Below are 21665 nucleotides of genomic sequence, written 5' to 3' on the forward strand. Positions count from 1 at the left end.
CAAAGGTTTCAAAGCCATGACCCATCATAGGCTAAATGAAGCTGACCAAAACCGAAACAAAACAAAACCACATTAACCTACTGGTTTGTTACAATTTTTTTTTTTTTTTAGTCCTGCCAGAGTAGAAAGAGAAATCCGATTCTTTCTAGTTATTGTCTTTAAAAAATTTTTCAAATAGTGGTAAACACCTTTTTAACCATGTTAGAGTATACAATTCAGTTACTGCCCTTTTTTATATTCCGGTTTACTACATTCTCGAAGAACTCTCACATGGAGACAGAATTCACACACCATAAAATTAAATAAGTGTACAACTGAGTGGTTTTTAGTATATTCAGACTTGTTAACCATCATTATCTAATTTTAGAGCATTTTTGCCACCCCCAAAAAACCTTGTTCCCATTAAGCAGTTACATGTCTTCCTGTCCCTCCAGCCCACAGCAACCACTTACATGCTTTGTCTCTATGAATCTGCTTATTCTGGACATTTCATATAAGTGAAATTATACACTATGTGGCCTTTGTGTCTGCCTTCTTTCAATTTAATGTGTTCAAGGTTTGTCCACACTGTAGCATGAGTCAGTACGTCTTTTCTGATGAAAGCTGTTCCATTTAATCTTTATTAAAATGGAACACCTTGCCATTAAAAAATGGCAAAAACCACAATTACTTTTGCACCAACCTAATATATACCACAATTTATTCATCTATTGATGGACACTTGGGACTATATGCTTTTATTTAAGAGCATTTTAATAAACATCAGCCTTACCCGGTTGATGAACAAAACAGCATCATTCTCACTAAGGAGATAAAGCAGCAGATTTTCCCGAACAGAATTTCTGCCTTCAGCTTTCTGGCATACCCTAAAGCAGTTTCCCACAGTTCATGCTCTGACCCGAATTTAATACTCCTATCCAGCTTGGCCTGAGGTTAGAATCACACATGTATCTTGCAACTACTTACCGCTAAACCCCAGCTTAGGCTGAACCCTTTCTTGAGAGCACAGACTATTGCTCACACTGTAACTAGCATGGTGCCTGATTCCCACTAGGGTCTCAGAATTATTCATTAAATGAGTAAGTATCAGGTACTAAAACTGCCAAAATGTAAAGACAGAAGCAATTACTAATAAATTGTTACTTTATTATTATCAGCAAGAATACTTTTAAAAGACAAATCCACTGGAAAACCACTCATGACACTGATGATGCTAAGAAAGGGTTAAACTGCTACTTGAAAGGCATGTGACAGAATGTGTGTGGTGGGGACAGAGTTGAGGAATGCAATTCACAGTATTTGCTTTCAAAACGTGGCATACAGAGGGAGCAGGACTGAAAAAAAAAACATATGGCAGGCAGAGGTACAGTAAATAGTTTCAAGAGATAAGTCATCATAGAAGCTTTCCTAATGACACTTGCTCAGTGGAAAGCAAATCCTTTGTCATCCTTCATAGTTAAGAGTACAATACTGTTTATGTAGAGTCAGAAATAAATAGTAACAGCCTCTGGATTACTTGACTAAAACCCTAGGCATCAGCTCATACAAGTATTTTGTTTAAACTGTCATTCAAATTTAGTTTAATGGAAATAAAAAACAGCTAAATTCTGTCATTTTTTTTTTCCAGGGTGATAACAGAATAAATAAATAGTCTTCAAAATTTCTCAACTGAATCACAATATGAACTTTTCTTTTGCATTAGACATCCCCCAAACACATGGTTTTAATCACTGCAGTGTTAACTAGCCTCAGTTAATGTTTGAAGAATACTTAAAACTACTTCTGAGGCTCAGGATATGAAATGACCAGACAATTTTATTTTCATATGAAAAGAAAATTAAGAATCTTATTAGGAACAAATATGGTTTGCACACAGCACATTAGAAAGTTCCAATGCAATTATTGTCTGCCTGTAAAAACAGACACACTGTACTGTGTGCTACAGCTTTGACTACAGTATTTTTCCAATCATAAAACATGTATAGGCCAGCTGCAGTGGCTCATGCCTGTATCTCAACACCTTGGGAGGCTGAAGCAGGTGGATCACTTGAGCCCAGGAGTTTGAGACCAGCCTAGGCTTCATGGTAAAATCCTATCTCTACAAAAATTAACAAAAATTAGCTGGGCATGGTGGTACATGCTTGTGGTCCCAGCTACTCTGGAGGCTGAGGTGGAAGGATCACTTAAGCCCGGGAGATGGAGGGTGCAGTGAGCCAAGATCACGCCACTGCACTCCAGCTTGGGTGACAGAGCCAGACCCTGTTGCAAAAAATAAAAAACAACCACGTACAATAACGAGATGAGGAAGGAATGGCTATTCTTAAAATGGAAGCACTATATAACACTGTAAAAACAAAAGAGAGAAATACTATCCTGAGAAAATGAAGGTTCTCATTTTTTGCTACTTATATCAAAAAATAGTTTTAAGGGCGAATACACAGTATATCCCAATTTTTAGAAAGGTTTAAGCTGATCTACTGGCTCACACACAAGAAAAACATAAAAATTATGTAGATATTAGATCTAATTTCAAGTTAGAGCTAAAAAACTGAATTTCTCAAATTTTCAAACTGAAATTTCAAGCAAACTGTGATGTAGAAATAGCCCCTGAGTAACTGAAAGAGGACAGAATAGACTTCAGGAATGCTAGTATGCTGTGGAAAAAGTCAATTCATAGGTGGCATCTAGTATGAGCTACAAACCATCTTCAATTTGGCAGTTTAGGATTTATCTTCTATACTGTGATAACTTCTACTTAGGTAGAAAGAACAGAAAAAATAATCTATAAAGACAATTTTATATGAATTCCTAGATTTTTTAAAAAATATACTCATCTGACAGGCCAGGTCTACTGCCCTTGCTTTTTACTTTTTTTTTTTTTTTGAGATGGAGTCTCGCTCTGTCACTCAGGCTGGAGTGCAGTGGCACAATCTCGGCTCACTGCAAGCTCCGCCTCCAGGGTTCACGCCATTCTCCTGCCTCAGCCTCCCAAGTAGCTGGGACTACAGGCTCCTGCCACCATGCCCAGCTAATTTTTTGTATTTTTTGTAGAGATGGGGTTTCACCGTGTTAGCCAGGATGGTCTCGATTTCCTGACCTCATGATCCGCCCACCTCGGCCTCCCAAAGTGCTGGGATTACAGGAGTGAGCCACCGTGCCCGGCCTGCTTTTTACTTTTCTAAAAAAAAAAAAAAAAAAGCTGCTCTCTGCCATGTACCACTATTGTTTTATGTCACTGTGTTTTGACTTTTCAGAGAAGCAGATATTATACAAATATGAGTATTGTATTAACAAGTCTTAGAATTATTTAGGCATTGAACAGTTACTAGTTTCATCCTTATATTCCAAAAAGATGTCGGACTGAAGACTAGTGGTGCTCTATGTGATTGCCCTAGTGCTGCTGAAACACAATTGTCATACACCAACCTGTGCTCCTGTTTTAAGCAATTTTCATCAGTGAGTACACATCATCCCTCTTCTCACTGACTCGGCTAAACACCATTAACTATTAGAGATGTTGCTAAACATCATCAAGGATTACAGACCTGTTTAGTATTACTCCAAGCATGACTTTTCTGTGGATGGAAATGGTATAGTCTAGTGTAGGGTTTAAGAAATTTTCAGGTGACCCAAAATGTAAGGATAAGGTGTTATGGTGCTTAACTGAAGTTACATGTAGTTACAGAGACCAGAGTTTAAATCATGGTGCCCTCACATCACCTTGGCCAAACTGTTTATCATAGTCTCCTTGTGCAAAGTGGAGATAATATCTACCCTGAATTGCTATTTGGTGATTACATGTAAATTATACAGAGCTCTTAGCATAGTGTTCGGCATATAGTAGTTACTTAATGAACAATGACTTTCCCAGTTACAGAATACAGAATTCAAAGGATGCTTTGGGACTGTTTGACTAAATGATCATTTAGAGGAGGCTGAGAAGTTTATAAACCTTAGAAAAAATATGTAAGATACAATACCAAAATTTAAAAATGTGCTATAAACTTTAACATTAAAAACCTTAAAACCCATAAAGTTCAATGTAGTAAAGGCCCTCAGTGTAAGTTTTTAATATTCTGTTGCAGAGTTTAACCTATGCATCATAAAAATAGCTGATTCATAAAATCAGTAATCTATTACTTCTTTAATAATATCAGTTGAAAGGCCTATAATATTTGGCATGTTAAACATGTAATTTTTCTCAAACTAAACCTATAAGCAATAGTAGCAGTTCTTATTATAATCTCTATACAGAACAAACTCATTTATTTTCATTTTTAAGAAGTTCAATGTAAATTATCTCATTCAGTAAATACAACTGGCCATTTATAAACACACAAGCCAATCTTTTCCTACTGAATGCAGCATTTTAAATATGGTTTTGTTTAAACAGTCTACTTATTTTTTTGCTACTTATAATTCACTTATAATTATTCCTTATATTTCTTTGCCTTAATTTTTTCATTTAAAATTTCTCTTCAGTTGAGTAACAATTATTCTTTAGTCTCTTAAAATCCTGCTCATTAAATTTAATCTGATTCATGCTGCAATAACAGTCTGACTAAAGCCAAGTCAATTACATATGCAATGACTGATCATTTTCAGCTCTGCTATTTTTAGTGGAATTATATAGCTCACCAGGAGAACAAAAGTGAAAAGGAAAAATACCCACATAAATACGACTTCTTAGGGTCATCTGCTTGTGACTGTAGAAACTCATAGAATTACGGCCAGGCACGGTGGCTCACGCTTGTAATCCCAGCACTTTGGGAGGCCGAGGCGGGCGAATCACGAGGTCAGGAGATCGAGACCACGGTGAAACCCCGTCTCTTCTAAAAATACAAAAAATTAGCCGGGCTGGTGGCGGGCGCCTGTAGTCCCAGCTACTCAGAGAGGCTGAGGCAGGAGAATGGCGTGAACCCGGGAGGCAGAGCTTGCAGTGAGCCGAGATTGCGCCACTGAACTCCAGCCTTGGCGACAGAGTAAGACTCTGTCTCAAAAAAAAAAAAAAAGAAAGAAACTCATAGAATTACAACTGCAAAGAATTATACAGTTTAAAATAGTTTCTAAAGGACTTTCTAATGAACAGACTATGCTTCTTAAATAATACAAGGAATTTGTGGAGAATTTTTTTAATCTATATAATAGGGAGAAGATTTAATTTCATTACCAAATATTAAAAATACATATTATACTTGTTTAGTTAAAACAATACCATCGTAACTGTATTTCTTATACTGTAAATATATATATATGTAAAATTTAACCATACCTTCAAAGACATCTGTCATTTTGCAGATATGGGCAAATGTAGCTCCAGTTGCCCAGGTATATACTACATCCATTAAGTGAGGTTTAAATGAGCTTAGATAAGTTTCCTCATCAATTTCCAATTTGGCTTCTGCTGAAACTTTTGCAATTCTTTTAGCACATTCCTTTAAAGATAAAAGAGTGAAAATTCCTTACTTATGATCTCCCATATCACTTTATTCTTTAGGTTTCCAAGCCAGTATTCCAGGAGGTCCCTTTTTCTTCCTAGGTATTATGTCTGCACTGTGGACATTCTGCTCCTAAGTAGGCACAGTGCCTGTTACATTGCTACGTGATTAAACGGCCAATCTTTCCCATTATGTTGAGGTACTTAACTAAGAAAAATGTATCAAGAGCATGCTTTTCAGCCAGTGATACCTTTTCAACAAAGAAACGGAACTCTTCATTAAAATTATTCAAGAGCAGCATTTAACTAATCTCTAATTATTTCATTACAAAACAGATTTAGAGAAATACAAACCCTAGAGCAAAATACATTTTTCCCCAACAATGCTTAAAAATGTATATATCTTCATATTGTTTTCCTCTAAGTTGGGAAACTTCATTCTTCTTTACTTGGCAATCTAAAAGGCCAAAACCTCCTAGGCTTATGAAGACTTCGCTGGTTCTAGAAATTTAAATATCTTAGTGGTTTTAAGGCATGTTACATGTTCCATTGAACTGGCCTTTTAATTTTAATCAGAATTTTTTGAATTATTATTTTAAAAATATTTTAACTTTTATTTTAGGCTCAGGGGTACATGTACAGTTTTCTTATCTAGGTAAACTTGTGACTCAGGGGTTTGGTATATAGATTATTTAGTCAGCTGAGTACTAAGCATAATATGCCACAGGTTTTTTTTTTTTTTTCTTTTTTCTTTCTCAACCTCTCCTTCCTCCCACTCTCCTCCCTCAAGTAGGCACCAGTGTCTGTTGTTCTGAAGGGGCCTTTTTATGTCACATTTTTTTTGTTTCTCTCTTGTAATTCCTTAGCTCATCTTTCCTTGTCTTTGTCTAATGTTGAACAGGCAGAAAAAATTGGCTTATCCTATGAAAATAATGAGAGAAATTTATTACTATAAACTACTGTGGCTTTGAGGACCCAGAGACAAACAATTTCTTATGATAAAACAGATTTTAAAATTTTGTTATAGGCTGGGCACAGTGGCTCACATCTGTAATCCCAGCACTTTGGGAGGCCGAGGTGGGAGGATCACATGAGCTCAGGAGTTCGAAACCAGCCTGGCCAACATGGTGAAACCTCGTCTCTACTAACAATATAAAAATTGGCTGACTGTGGTGGCGGGCACCTGTAATCCCAGCTACTCAGGAGGCTGAGGCAGGAGAATTGCTTGAACGTGGAAGGTGGAGGTTGCAGTGAGCCCAGATCACGCCACTGCACTCCAGGCCTCGGTAAGAGAGCGAGACTCCGTCTCAAAAACAAAACGACAATAAAACAACCAAACTGTTATAAACCAGAATGAAAAAATGCACAAAAAATTAAAAATAAACTAAATCCTAGTCCATCAAGATACCATTATCAGTACTGAGGAAGAAAATGACACATGCACTGAGCTGTCAATACAGCCTATTTACATTATGAAGTTTTTAATCTCCGTTCACAACAATGCTATACAGTTCATTACAATGAGAAGAAATATTGTTCAATTGTTAAAGTAAAAATCACAAGAGATGTTATCAGAGTAACATTAAATTACGCGACTGACATCAAGTGACATTTAATCCTTATAGGTTATCTCTGTGAAATGATAAACTACTAGGATTATCGAAAATGTTTATTTTACAATCTACTATTCATAAAATAGTAGTTCAAAAAAAAAAATCTTACCTGCATTTGACGAAGTGGTCCTGCTAATTGTTCTGTTAATTTGGGCATCTCACTAGACTATAAAAGAAAAGGAAAACAAGATATAAAAACCCACGTTTAAAGTTATTGGTTTTTCACACTACCTGTTTTACCAAATTAAAGCTTGTAAGATAGTCACATATCAAATTATAAGACCTTAGTCATCAGCATTTAGCGTTTCTAATCAATTCAGTTTACACAGGCAAAATCACTATTCCTCTCATCCTAAATTGTAATATTGTTATTACATTTCAGAGGAAAATACACCACTAAATTTGCAAAGTGTGCTAACTAGCTCCTTTTTGTGATTATATATGGAACCGAGGGAGGGTAAATATTGTAAACATACATAGTAGTTTAGTTACATCAACATTAAAGGGTTTTATCATAGTTTAACTTTGAAACAGTTTTAGTTTCTAGGCAACTTTCAATCTGTAGAAACTGAAAAGTTAGAAACTGAAAACTCAGGATAAAGTACGTTAAAAATAGTGTCCCTAATTTTTATTTTACCCAGATGTTCCAACAAAGTATAAGACAGCTAAAAGTTTAATCTGAGTTTCAGTATTCTTAGTATTGCTTTCCTACAGTTGAAAATTCTGTCAATTTCTGAATTAGATAATGGAGTTTCAGGTCTACACTAAGTAGCCAAATTAAGTTGGACAAGCTGCTTAAATTCTGTGTACTGGTTTTCTGCCCTGTCAAAGAAAAATAAAACCAGATCCTCAAAATAAGTAGGCTTATGATGAGAATAACAGACATTATTTGTGAAGAAATTTTTGACAAAGGTAGTTACTGTACAAAAATAAAATTACTATAAGAATGGTATCTATGTATGTATGAGACAGGGTTTAAAGTAATTATAGCTAATTTTTTTTTTTTTTTTTTTTTGAGACAGAGTCTCACTCTGTTGCCCAGGCTGGAGTGCAATGGTGCAATCTCGGCTCACTGCAACCTCCACCTCCTGGGTTCAAGCGATTCCCCTGCCTCAGCCTCCTGAGTAGCTGGGATTACAGGAGTGCCATCACGCCCAGCTAATTTTTGTATTTTTAGTAGAGATGGGGTTTCACCATGTTGGTCAGGCTGGTGTTGACTCCTGACCTCATGATCTGCCTGCCTCAGCCTCCCAAAGTGCTGGGATTACAGGCGTGAGCCACTGTGCCCGATGGCTTTTATTTTTTTAAAGCAGTTGTAGGTTAGTTGCGACATTATCTGCCTTTAAGCACGAGTACTTATAAAGGACTTGATTTTGATTTGCAACATGCATTATCTATAATAAATCAAGAACCAGATTCCTTATTATTGCTGCTAAAACCAAAAATTATTGATGAATGGCAAAAAAGCAAAATAGCCAGAATGACTTTTACATCTCAGTTTAATAACCCAAGACTGCAAAATGTCTTTGATATTGTGTCTATTCATGGTCAACAGTTACTCATCACATTCCTCTCTGCTATTCACTATAGGTAGAAGGCACTAGTTTTCTGATATGAGGAGGTTAATTGTGATTTTAACAATGTTCTCCCACCAGGTATGTACAGTTTGTTCCCTCATCTCTCCTGTAGGCCTCAATGTAAGTTTCACTTCATTAGTGAGGCCTTTTCTAATCATCTTATTTAAAATAGTAACCCCATCTCCCCAGTGATCTTTGATTCTTCTCACTTTTCTCCAAAAACCTTCATCCCTATTTGACAGAATGTATGTGTATTGTATTTCTTCATCTTCATCCACTAGCATGTAAGTATCAGGAAAGCAAACATTTCTGCTGCATCTCTGGTGCTTAGATCTGTACACTGCCCACATTGGGTGCTTAATAAATTTTTGTGTGCATTTGATCTTTATATTATAAAGATTTATGTAACATTTTAAATATTATTTTTAAAATGTTGAGATAGTTTTATAAATACATTTTAAAATAGAAGTTATTATATCAAGCAAATTTCATCTTACTTATAATAACAAGTATTTTGCTACATTTACTAGAAGACAACGTTCTTTTTGGCAGAAAACATTCTGTTAAAAGCATCAAGAAAAATCCACATGACAATTAGTACAATCTTCCATCTCAATGTTAAAAGGCGCCACCACAAGAATTGATGACACTGTATAAAAAAAGTGTGGTTTCACTGAATAAATCTTAACTGTATATATGGACATCTTGCCCCAAGATTTAAGAGCTGTGGTTTGGCTTAACCAACTCCTTTGAAGAGGGAATATAATTGGCCTCTCAGAAAAAGAACTATTGTAATAGTGCCAAAATATAAAACAACAAGAACATGCAAATAATGAAAAGACAAAATTTGACATGGGTAGAAGACCACTTATCTATCCCCAAACTATTTACAAACCTAAATCTCTGAACCTTCCTATTCCAAGTAAGTTTGACAAATGTTCTTAATTATTTTTATCTTGGAAATTGATATAATAAAATTTTGAGACTAAGGAAAAACAAACACAATATTTTGTAAAGTGATGCATTCCTTTTGTATGCATATTTCATAGGTGCATAGTAGGCAATCTCAGGAAAGCATAAACTGTTTTTGGATTATTGTCCTATTTGTTATCATTGCCACTAACAGCTGTGATTCTAATCAGTAATCAGGGACCTGAGAAAGTACCCATCTACTTCAAGAAGTAATATAGTTGTTCTGATTAATAAATAGGGAAATAGTTAACAGGTAAACAGACCAATTAAGTGTGGTTTCACTGAATACATCTTAACTGCATATATTGACATCTTGCCCCAAGATTTAAGAGCTGTGGAACTTAAAAAAAAAACTCAACAATTTGCTCTACACAATTTACTTAAAAGGTAAACTAAGTATGTATAGTAAAAGGTCCTCCAAAAATTTAGAATATTAAATTATTTTTAGAAGGCAGATGTCCTTGTCTTATTCTCGTTCTATCCACTTCATCTACAATAAATAAAGTCTTAAATTTGAAATGTAAAACAATATATCTTACTTTTAAAAATGAATCATACTGGTTTTTGGAATGCAGTATAAAGATAATTAGTGTTCTTATGTGTTCCATCCAGCACTTCATTTTTTGATTTCTTAAGAACTGTTGAAAGTGAACTAATTACTCATATGAAAAAAACTGCTGCCAAACCAACAAGGATCTTATATTCACTACCTCAAACTGTGCCCACGAAAACTAATGTTTCAGTTCGTAGCAGGATGGACTGCTTCGTCATTATTCTTCAACACCGGCGAGGAGAGTTAATTCAATCTCACTTCCCCCTTTCATTTTTATCACACTTTCCTAGTTTTATTCTCACTCATCTTTTTATTTCTAGGACTGTCTAGGACTTGGCCAAATGTTCAATGAATTGGGTTACAGAACAAATTTAAAACTTAAAATCTAATTAATGGTGATTGTTGACAAATCTTATTTTATTCTCCTTTCTAATAACACGTATTTAATAATTTAATTTTCTTAGTACATTTGTGTTAAAGTTGCTGTGATTTCCAATGAACATTACCCTATAATATGTAAATATTCGTAATATTGATAATATAGCCATAACACTATTAACTACATGATGTGTGAATTAATAAATAAGATGTGCTGAATCAATTAACTTACATTCTCTTGAAACACAAAGCAGCTTAATAATGCTGTTGCCTGTTCTGCAGAAAGGTCATTGAAAAGGCCATTAAACATCATCTCAGTTAGAAGGAGCTCATCAGCACTACAATGGCAAAACAAAAGAATAAATTTAAAATGTCAGAATATAAAGACACACATGCACACACACATGCCCTTAAGGTGTAGTTTTTAATAAAATATATTATTTGACCTTAAGGAGTAATCAATGAGGAATGACAATGATTTAAGGACATAGCAGATCTTTAATAATTACCAATATATTATATAATCAATGTAAAATGGGGATTTCACATAAAGATTCCAAATATCAAAATGCACACGTTCATGAAATAAGAACAATTTCTTAACCTTTAGTAAGCTAGGAAAAATCATCACTGTCATTTATTTTCTAGGGCCAAAGGACTCTTTTAATTATTTTTCAGTTATTTTACAAATAATCTGTAGAATAAAGATAATGAAAAACAATTTTATTAGAAATCTTAATTAGAATGTACTCATAAGAAGACCCACATTTTTTATTTTTATGTTTTAATTTTTTAAAGTTTTTACATTATAGTAGAGATGGGGTCTTGCTATGTTGTCCAGGCTGGTCTGGAACTCCTGAGCTCAAGTAGTCCTCCCACCTTGGTCTCCCCAAATGCTGGGATTACAGGTGTGAGATGCTACGCCTGGCCAGGAGACTCACATTTTAATTCATATTTTCCAAAGGCTGAAAGTGTATATAACCGAGATGGGCAAGAGCCTTTGAATGCAACAAACTGCTGCTCACCAATTGTCATCCACAAATCTGAAAAATATCGATCTAGGAAATACAATTCTAGATTTCAAGTACATCTCTAATAGGTAGGTACTAGCTCATCACTACTTCTGTTTCTTCTTGCACTTGCACTGTCAAAATATATAATTCCAGATTTACATCTCTTTTAAGTTCTAGCTTATTGCTTTTGATTCCTCTTTTGCATCATCAAAATACAGTTTTTTAAACTGACAGCTTGATTTTGTTGAGAGGAAGGTCATCTTCTTTGCTTCATAATTGTAAAACATTTTCATATACAGACTTATAAGGACAATATATTTATTATCACAAAGATTAGAATTATCAATTCAACAGGTTTTAAAAAATTTCTTCATCATCTGTTTCTTTCCAATTTCCTTATATACACAACTGTGTATTTGACCACTTGTGGACCATATAAGGAAATTTTGGTGCACAAATCATAAAAGACGAAAGACTATTATTACAATTCCTTTTAGCAAAATGAGATGGTCCAGGTTCTTATCACAGACATTACATAACTAGGTCCTTTCTGTTGAATGATTACATGAATAATAATCTCATATATATATATATATATATATGTATGTCCCTGGAAATGTATGGTTCAGCTGAGCACAGTGGCTCCTGGCTCATTTGGGAAGCTGAAATAGGTAGATCTCTTGAGCCCAGGAGTTCAAGACTAGCCTAGCAACATGACAAAACCCTGTCTCAACAAAGCAATACAAAAATAAGCTGAGCGTGGTGGCACACGCCTGTAGTCCCAGCTACTCAGGAGGCTGAGGTGGGAGGATCACTTAAGCCCAGGAGGTCAAGACTGCACTAAGCCATGATCTTGCCACCGCATTCCAGCCTGGGTGACAGAGCTAGACCTTGTCTCAAAAAAAAAAAGAAAAAAAAAAAAGAAAAATATTGTTCATGCACTAGTTATTATGTCTGAGAATTTACCTAGGGTCTGAGACTTTGCTTATATAATCAATCTCACCATTATCACTTTGACTACAGTGCTTTTTGTCCCTTTGTATTTATCTTCTGATTTGAGTAATAACTGCAAAATATCTTCACTTATTTTTCTTCTTGGGTGGAAAATGAAAAATTCTGAATTCACAACTGTGTTCAATTCAAGCTAAAAAAGAAACACTACAAAGATGATGTTTCTAGACTTCTATAATCAGGGTTCAATTGACCCATACAATAACTGTACTGTATTATTAAAAAAGTAAACTTTGCCTTTATTTTTTCAAAAGTTTTTAAAAAAGAATAAAGCCATGAATTATAATCTTTACTGACAGTTAAAATATTTATAAATAAAAGTTAAAAACTAACTTTGGGTCTCTAGTGTTAAGCTAAGAGTTAAATCAAGCAAAGAGTGCAACAACACAAATGAGGAAAGACTATTTCAAGAAGCTACAGTCTAACGTGGGGGGCAGACAAGTAAGCTGATAATCACAGAACAGTGGTTTAACAGAGTGCTCTAATAATTGATTTATACAAGTGGTTATGAGGAAAAAAAGGGGAGGAGCCTAAAATCAGATTGAAGAAGTTCAGAGCAAGTTTCGAAGTTCTTTGCAAAAATATGCAAGAATCGCAGGATATGGGGTGGGGGTGAAAGGTCATATGAAGCAAAAGGAAAAGCATGTGTGGGGTGTGGCAATAGACTGCTGGAGAGGGAGAATAAGAATATACTAAATTATGGAATCTATTCTAAAAGCAATAAGGAATCACTGAAGGACTTTTACCAAATAGAATGGCACAAAGGGGTTGGGTGCTGGGTGAAGTGGCTCACACCTGTAATCCCAGCAATTTGGGTGGTAGTAAGGTGGGCGGACTGCTTAATTACAGGAATTCAAGACCAGCCCGGGCAACACAGCAAGACCCTATCTCTACAGAAACTTAAAAAAGAAATTAGCCAGGCTTGATGGCACATACTTATAGTCCCAGGTTCTTGGGAGACTGAGGCAGGAAGATCACTTGAGCCCGGCAAGTTGAGGGCTGCAGTGAGCTGAGACTGCACCACTGCACTCCAGCCTGGGCAACAGAGCAAGAGCTCATCTCAAGAAGGAAAGAGGAACGACATACCAGATTTGTGCTTTGGGTTTTGAAAACTCAAGAAGGGAGGCAACGAATAATCAGCAGGGCAACTGCAGTAATTGAGGCCAAAAATAATGAGGGATACACATTAGCCAGTGGCAATGTTTAAAAAGGCAAAATGGGTGAGAGAAGGAAGACTCCTTCTCTGATACCCCAGTTTTTGCAAATTTGGGGGAAAGTTAACAAACTTTGATATAATATTGTTATTAGTATAAATGAAAAATGTATCTTGGAATAAAATCAATTTCCATTCTTTCAACACAAAATCTAGTTGTAGGTATCTAAAGGAAATTAATTTCTATATTAATTGTAAAACAGGTTAATTATTAGAAGGAAATAATCCCAATAACATTAGCATATGAATCAGTAGACTAGTACTTCAGTTTAGATTTAATCCTGGATAGGTTATTAATTAAAATCCAATAGCACATTATCCTGTGATAACAACTAACTAGGGCTGGGTAGTCACTGCCCCCTTTTGGTGGCTAAGAGTTGTCCTGTTCACCACAGTCTCCTGGTTCTATGCAGACATCTGAGTCTATAACATCTGGACAGATGAACTGTCGATATAATTACATTTTTACCAAGAAAGTCTGAAATCATTTACAAGGCCTGTAATTCTCTAGTCCTGTCCATCCTGGCCATGCTGAGTACATAAAAAACTGTTTCAAAAGTGTCTTTTATATATTCACTGAGAATGATGATCATCACTATATGGACAAAACAAGATATATCTTCAGACTGGATATTGCTTGAGCTACCAGCTTATGACTTTCCAGTTAAGGAGGACAGAGGCAAGCTGGCTCCTAAGGCAGGAGACATTCCTTGTGGTGGGAAATAACTAACACATTTTTTAGAACAGTATCATAAATTGTATTTTCTAAAGATGGCCACAACAGCATCTCCTATACCACGTTCTTCCAGAATTGCACTGATTTATAAAGACTGCCATGTGCATACATGGAAATTTCAATTTCAGTTAAAATGATATAAATTATAAAATTCAGTTCCTTTGTCTAAGCACATTATCAAATGCTAAATAGTGGCTACTATACTGAACAGTGTAGATACAGAACAATCCCATCATCACAGAAAGCCATACTGAACAATAGCCACTTCCCCATCAAGAGTTGGAATCTAATTATCCCCCACTTGAAACCAGGAGGGTTTATGACTCACCTGTAATCAAGAGAATGTGGTGGAAATGATGGTGTATGATAACAAAGCTAGGTTACAAAAGGTAAAGCTAGGTCAGAAAAGGCAACCTTAGCCAGCTAGAAGACTCACACTGGAGCCTTCAGCTACCATGTAAGCAGCCTGAGGCTGCCATACTGTGAAGAAGCCCAAACTAGCCCACATGGAGAGACCACATGGAGAAGCTCTAACAGAGAGAGAGAGGTCCTAACATTCCCCAGCTGCTCCGGACTCCTATTGTTTCAGCTTAACAACCTGTCTGATGGCCATCCTGGGGGACACTGAGCCAGAACCATCCAAATGAGCTCTTCCTGCATTTCTGACCCATAAAAACAGTAAGAGGATAAAGTAACTGCTGATGTTGTAAATAATTTAGTTTTGAGGTCATTTGTGACAAACGATTACTGAAACAGAAAATAATATAACCAGTTTTAATCTGTGGCTTATAATAAGTTCTGTTGTAAAATCCTATTATTAGCCCAAAATCTCATTACAATTTGCTATGCATGTAACAAGATAATGGTTACTAGGCTGAGTTTCAAGGTGGGAAAATGTTAATAATTTTTAAAAAGTATACAAAATTATATATAAGCTAAGATTATGTAAAAATCCCACAAGGCATTAAAAAAAGTCAAAGGAAATACATACAAATGCTAGAAGCACTTGTGTTAATTACTGAGATCTAAGAGATTTTTCTAATTTCTCAATTTCATGGTTCAAAACTGTATTTAGTGTGGAAGGTATTGTATAAACTTTATATTTTTAAGAAAGCTTTTTTTTTCCTAAAGATAATGGTTACTTTTAAAATCACTTAAAACTGCGAGGTAGAGTTGCAGTGAGCTGAGATTGCGCCAGTGCACTCCAGCCTGGGCAACAGAGTGAGACTCCATCTCAAAAAAATAAACAAACAAAAATTAAAATTAAAAATAAAAAAAAAACTTGAACAACAACCAGATTTTACCTGCTTATCTCACAAGCCACTCGTCCTTTCATCTCTATTACATCAGAAGAAGTAGCAAATCCCAACCTTCTTAAAACACGTTTGCGACATTTGAGTTCATCCATTTGTAGGACTGTTCTTGCTTTCTTCAGTTCTCGCTTTGCAGATTTAATATCTATTGCAATCTAAAGCACATAAAAGTATAAAGAAAGTTCAATAATAAAGTGAACAATGTACAAGGAGATTTATTCATGAAATCAAACAAAAAATATTTTTTAAGAACATCTTACGGTGTACTTCTGGGTTAAAGCTTCAGTGCTGGGGAGATTAGGGAAAGTGGGGCTTCTTAGATACGTTCCCAGAACATTATACAAGAGTAATGATGTATCTGAAAAGTTATTAAATACTACCTAAAATATTAAGTACATGGAAAATACAAAATGTCCATTTGAAAAATTTGAGGCAGAGCAGGCAGATGTTAGAAAGTGTAAAAAGCTTAAGAAGACAGAGAACAGAGGCCGGGCGCAGTGGCTCACGCCTGTAATCCTAGCACTTTGGGAGGCTGAGATGGGCGGATCACGAGGTCAGGAGATCAAGACCATCCTGGCCAACATGGTGAAACTCCGTCTGTACTAAAAATACAAAAAAAAATTAGCTGGGCGCGGTGGCGGGCGCGCGCCTGTAGTCCCAGCTTCTCAGGAGGCTGAGGCAGGAGAATTGCTTTAACCCAGGAGGCAGAGGTTGCACTGAGCTGAGATCACGCCACTGCACTCCAGCCTGGTGAGAAAGCGAGATTCCGTCTTGAAAAAAAAGACAGAACAGAGCACGGCTCTTGCTTAAATGAAGAGAGGTAAGGAGGAAGGCTAGAAAGAGGAGAGTGAGCTGGATATTGTGAGCTAGACAAGATAGGCTGTAAGAGTAGAAAAAGTCAGTGGTGAATTTAGGATAGGCTCTCCCAAGACAGGATTCGCTGGACACTTAAATCACGCTCCTAAAGTATCAATCCCAGAAGCTCTAGCTTTTCATCCTTAGGGGATCAGGGGGTAGCTTAGAGAACAGGGAAAGAAAAATGAGGGTACAGAAATCTTTTCTCTTGACTATATTTCCCCCATGATGTCCTGAAAACTATTCCTTCTCTTTGCCCTTAAGTTAAATAACGAATTTGCCTAAGCTGGAAATGGTTTTAGCAAAGAGAATAGGCCTTTATTCAAAACACAGATGAAACCTTAAAATGAAAATGTATCATCTTGATGTCATCCTTTAGAGTAGATAAGTTTTAAAATTTAGTTAATCAGTAAATATTACTATTTTCTGACTATGACAAGCATACAGTAGTACAAGAACAAAAAACAATGGTATCCTGAAGTGGTGGTTCAGAAAAACACTGACAGAAAAGTTTTGATAAGTTGAAATCCAAAGATAATGGAATTTTTTAGACTGTTTATTAAACTTCTACTAAGGATGAAAAATTATAAAGGTGATCAGCAACTGATATTTATTCAGAGACTACCTATGTCCTCTATTTCTAGTGCTTTACATTATTTCATTCTTACAGCAATCCTAAAAGGTAAGGAACTAATATTAAATCTGCATTTTACAGACGAGAGAACTAAGGCACGGAGAGATTACTAAGTAAATTGGTCAAGAATACACAGCTACTGAGTGATAAAGATGGAGTTCAAAGCCAGGCTAGCAGACCCTAGAATCCAAGCTCTTTTCAATTATTTATATTGCTGTGAACAGAGCTACTGAGTGATAAAGATGGGGTTCAAACCCAGGCTATCAGACCCTAGATGCAAGCTCTTAGTGATTATTTATATTTCTATGAACAGATGTGTAGTCACAATGCCATGTCATAGGAAGCAATGCTTTCCAAGCTAGACAATGAATGCTATGCTACCTAGCATGACTTAACAGGCCTACCAGAATAAAAGGAACAAACCATTGTTTTTTAGGGTTTCTTTGACTGAAGTGACTGAGGATGGCTATGTGAGCAGAGCAAAGCATTGTGCTAATAACTGTGAGGCTTATAAAGCTTACAAGGTAGAAGAGAGTCCAATATTTAAGATATTTTTTCTTGAGTAATGTTTGTATTTTGAATATAAAAATGTTGAAATATTTTAGATATAATGGGTTAAATAAAAATATTACTAAAGTTAATGCCACTGGTTTCTTCTTTCTTTTTTTAAATGTGGCTACTAAAAAATTTAAATGTGGCTGACACTGGACAATGCTGTACAAGATCTTTTCCAACATATTTATAAAAGAACACAGATATACAGTTGGCCCTACATATCTGTGGGTTCCACATCCATGGATTCAACCAACTGTGGATCAAAAATATTGGGAAAAAAAAGTCTGGACTGTACATGTACACTTTTTTTTGTTTTTGTTTTTTTTAAGAGATGGGGTCTCACTCTGTCACCCAGGCTGGAGTACAGTGGTGCAACCATGGCTCACTGTAGCCTCAACCTCCTTGGCTTAAGTGACCTTCCTACCTCAGCCTCCTGAGTACCTGGGATGACAGGTGCATGCTACTATGCCTGGCTAATTTTTAAAATTTTTTTGCAGTGACGGGGGTCTCATCATCTTGCCCAGGGTGGTCTCAAACTTCTGAGCTTCAAGTGATCTTCCCGCCTTGGCCTCCCAAAGTGTTGGGATTACAGGTGTGAGCCACTGTGCCCAGGCTGTATTTTTCTTCCATTAAAAAAAAAGAAATTATACACACACACATATATAATGTGCTTATATGTATACATAATGTGCTTATATACATATAAACACATTATAGACAATGGTGGGGAGGGCGCAGGAAAAGAAAAAAAAAAGACCACTATAATCTTATTGCTGTAACACAACCACTTAAAGTTTTCCTTTCAGTCTTTTCTGGTGTATTTTACATTTTTGCTAAATAGTAATTGTAGTCCACTTCAATTTCAGATCCTTTTTTCATGTAGCGCTTATGCATGAGCTTTCTTACATGTTATTGCAGAGTCTCCATAACAACTTTATTTAGCCAGTCCCTTCAGCCAGACAAGGTCTTTTTCAGTATATTTGAGCAGCTCAGATAATGCCTCCAAGGATGCTTTCCAATCATTCAATCACGCTCAAGTCTACCTGTTCTTGTGTTGTGAAAACATAAGGCTGACCCTGGTGGCCATGGAGGGACTGACAGCAGGGAGAGAGCTGCTGCAATGGTCCTGGTAAGAGATGAACAGGTGAGAATCACAACTGGATATCTGTGTTACGTAATGAAAGTTTGTTGTGTCCCAGTTTCCTCATCTTGAGAAGTACCTGGCAACCTTCCTGCCTAGCAGCACTTGAAGGTGGGTCAGAGCATAGATGTGTTCACTGAGCATGCAGCCAGTATTGTGTATATGCTACAGCACCATATGACGTAAGTTCACAAAAAGCTAGAAAGGGAGAGTGCTTTAAAACTATGAACTGAACACGTTACTCTATTAAAGGAGTTTCTACTCATGTATTTATCCAACAAACACTGGGCATTTACTTTATAAAGACAGACCATTATGAGAAAATGCAAACAAGTTAAAATGAAACATCTGACTCTTAAGGAGCTTAAAATCTAGTTTGCGAGACACAAAGACAAATGTATTGATAAAAGTGGTATGTGATAGAAGTTGAAAAAGTACGACAACAAGGAGTTGTAAGTTTCATGGAGGAAGGGAGATTTGTATAGTATAATACATTCCAGTTGAAAAAAAGTAGGTAGTGAAAACGATTGTGTTCATGTCAAAAAGCTTTTTCTAAATTCGCTATACAAAATGCTTATTAATAATGCTTTTACTGGTTAGACATTACAGCTAATTATCCTAAAAAGCTGAACTACTACCATTTGACACCATTAAGATGGCTACAGCAAAAACCACAGACGATAACACATGCTAGCGAAGATGTAGAGAAAGCAGTTATCTTGTAAATTGCTAGTGAGAACATAAAGTGGTGTAGCCACTTTGGAAACAGTGTGGTAGCTTCTCATAAAGGTAAATATAGAGTTACCATATGATCCATCGATCCTACCTAATTCCACGCAAGAGAACTCAAAACATCCGTACAAAAACTTGTATACAAATGTTCACAGCAGCATTATTCATCAGAGCCAAAAAGTTAGAAAAAAACAAATGTCCTGTCCATCAACTGATGAATGGGTGAACAAAATATGGCATATCCACACAATAAAATATAATTTAGTCAGGCCAGGTGCAGTGGCTCATGCCTGTAATCCCAGCACTTTGGGAGGCTGAGGCAGGCAGATAACCTGAGGTCAGGAGTTCAAGACCAGCCTGACCAACATGGTGAAACCCCGTCTCTAATAAAAATACAAAAATTAGCTGGGCATGGTAGTGCATGCCTGTAATCCCAGCTACTAGGGAGGCTGAGGCAGGAGAATCACTTGAACCCAGGAGGCAGAGGTTGCAGTGAGCCACAATCACGCCACTGGACTGAAGCCTGGGTGACAGAGCAGGACTCTGACACACACACACACACACACACACACAGAGGAATGAAGTGTGGGTGACAGAGCAGGACTCTGACTGACACACACACACACATACACGTATGAGATTTGGCCATAAAAGGAATGAAGTACTGATTTATGCTACGACAGGCATAAACCCTGAAGACATGCTAAGTGAAAGACAGCAGACACAAACGTCATATATTACATGATTCTATTTATAAGAAATACCCAGAATAGGCAAAACCATACAGATAGAAAGTAGATTTGTGATTGCCAAGGGCTGGAGGATGGGAGAAACAGAGAGTGGCTGCTAATGGGTATAAAGTTCCTTCAGAGGGTGAGAAGAATGTTCTGAAGTTACACAGTGGTGATGGTTGCATGTATGTGTGAATACACTAAAAACCAGTGAGTTGGACATTTTAAAAGGGTGAATGCTATGCTGTGTAAATTATATCTCAAATTTAAAAAAGAAGAAAAAACAGAACATCCTATGTGAAATATCAAACTATAGCAAAATGAACTTTATCTTGTCTTGCTGATGAGAGCTGACAGGTTCAGAGCTGACAGTTTATTTAAAAGATAGCTCACATTTTCCTGTTTTAGCCGATTAAACCAACAGGATAAGAAAATGACAAACACATATTTATTCAGTGAAACATATAGAATTCTACTATAAAAATCAAATTTCTGCCATACCTGTGCTTTTTTTTCACAAAGCGTATACACAGTTTCCAAATTTGGATCATTGTGAAGTGGATGAGAATACATTCGATGCTCAAAAGCTTCTACTTTCTGAATGACTTTTTTCAGCCCTTGATCCTGAATGCCCATATCATCAATAGGGTCTAATAAGGGGATGCCATCAGGAAAACGTTTCTGAACTTCCTGAAAAAAATATGTAAAATTCATTTTCATCTTATAGTCAAAATTAGTAAGACCAAACCAAATCAGTGTTTCCTTTTTTCTCTATGCACATGGACACAAAAAGTATACTACATATATAATTTTGTCTTTTGCCAATTTAAATTATAGGGCATTTTTCCATTGCGTTTATTTTTGAAAACTCCTTTTCAATGCTATACTATGATTTACAGATGTATTATGATTTGCTAATAAATCTACAAGTCATAATTTGATCATAGTCCTGAACATGGCACAACTTATTGATAAATTCATTATTGTATATTTACATTGTTATAACTTCTTGCCATCACAAGTAATCTTGTATTGAACATCTATGTTTCAACTGTTTTCGGATTATTTCCTTAGTGTTGATGCCTAGGGAGGGCACTACTGACTTGTAAAATATACACTTTTTAAAAGGTCCTGAAGGCCGGGTGCAGTGGCTCACGCCTGTAATCCCAGCACTTTGGGAGGCCGAGGCGGGCGGATCACA

At 36.2% G+C, this 21665-nt stretch overlaps 1 protein-coding gene across 1 annotated transcript in view; it reads right to left on the bottom strand.

The window, feature by feature from the left end:
• MTREX (Mtr4 exosome RNA helicase) overlaps nucleotides 1-21665 on the bottom strand; it is a 119405-nt gene that overhangs the window by 3818 nt on the left and 93922 nt on the right. The window contains exons 21-25 of the mRNA XM_055253160.2: nucleotides 20966-21154; nucleotides 15808-15971; nucleotides 10763-10868; nucleotides 7160-7216; nucleotides 5273-5435 (exon numbers count right to left, since the gene is read on the bottom strand). Coding sequence (XP_055109135.1) covers nucleotides 5273-5435; nucleotides 7160-7216; nucleotides 10763-10868; nucleotides 15808-15971; nucleotides 20966-21154 — 679 coding nt within the window. The remainder of the gene's footprint in view (nucleotides 1-5272; nucleotides 5436-7159; nucleotides 7217-10762; nucleotides 10869-15807; nucleotides 15972-20965; nucleotides 21155-21665) is intronic.

Source organism: Symphalangus syndactylus, chromosome 18 (assembly GCF_028878055.3).
Source record: "Symphalangus syndactylus isolate Jambi chromosome 18, NHGRI_mSymSyn1-v2.1_pri, whole genome shotgun sequence".
NCBI classification, from domain to species: domain Eukaryota; kingdom Metazoa; phylum Chordata; class Mammalia; order Primates; family Hylobatidae; genus Symphalangus; species Symphalangus syndactylus.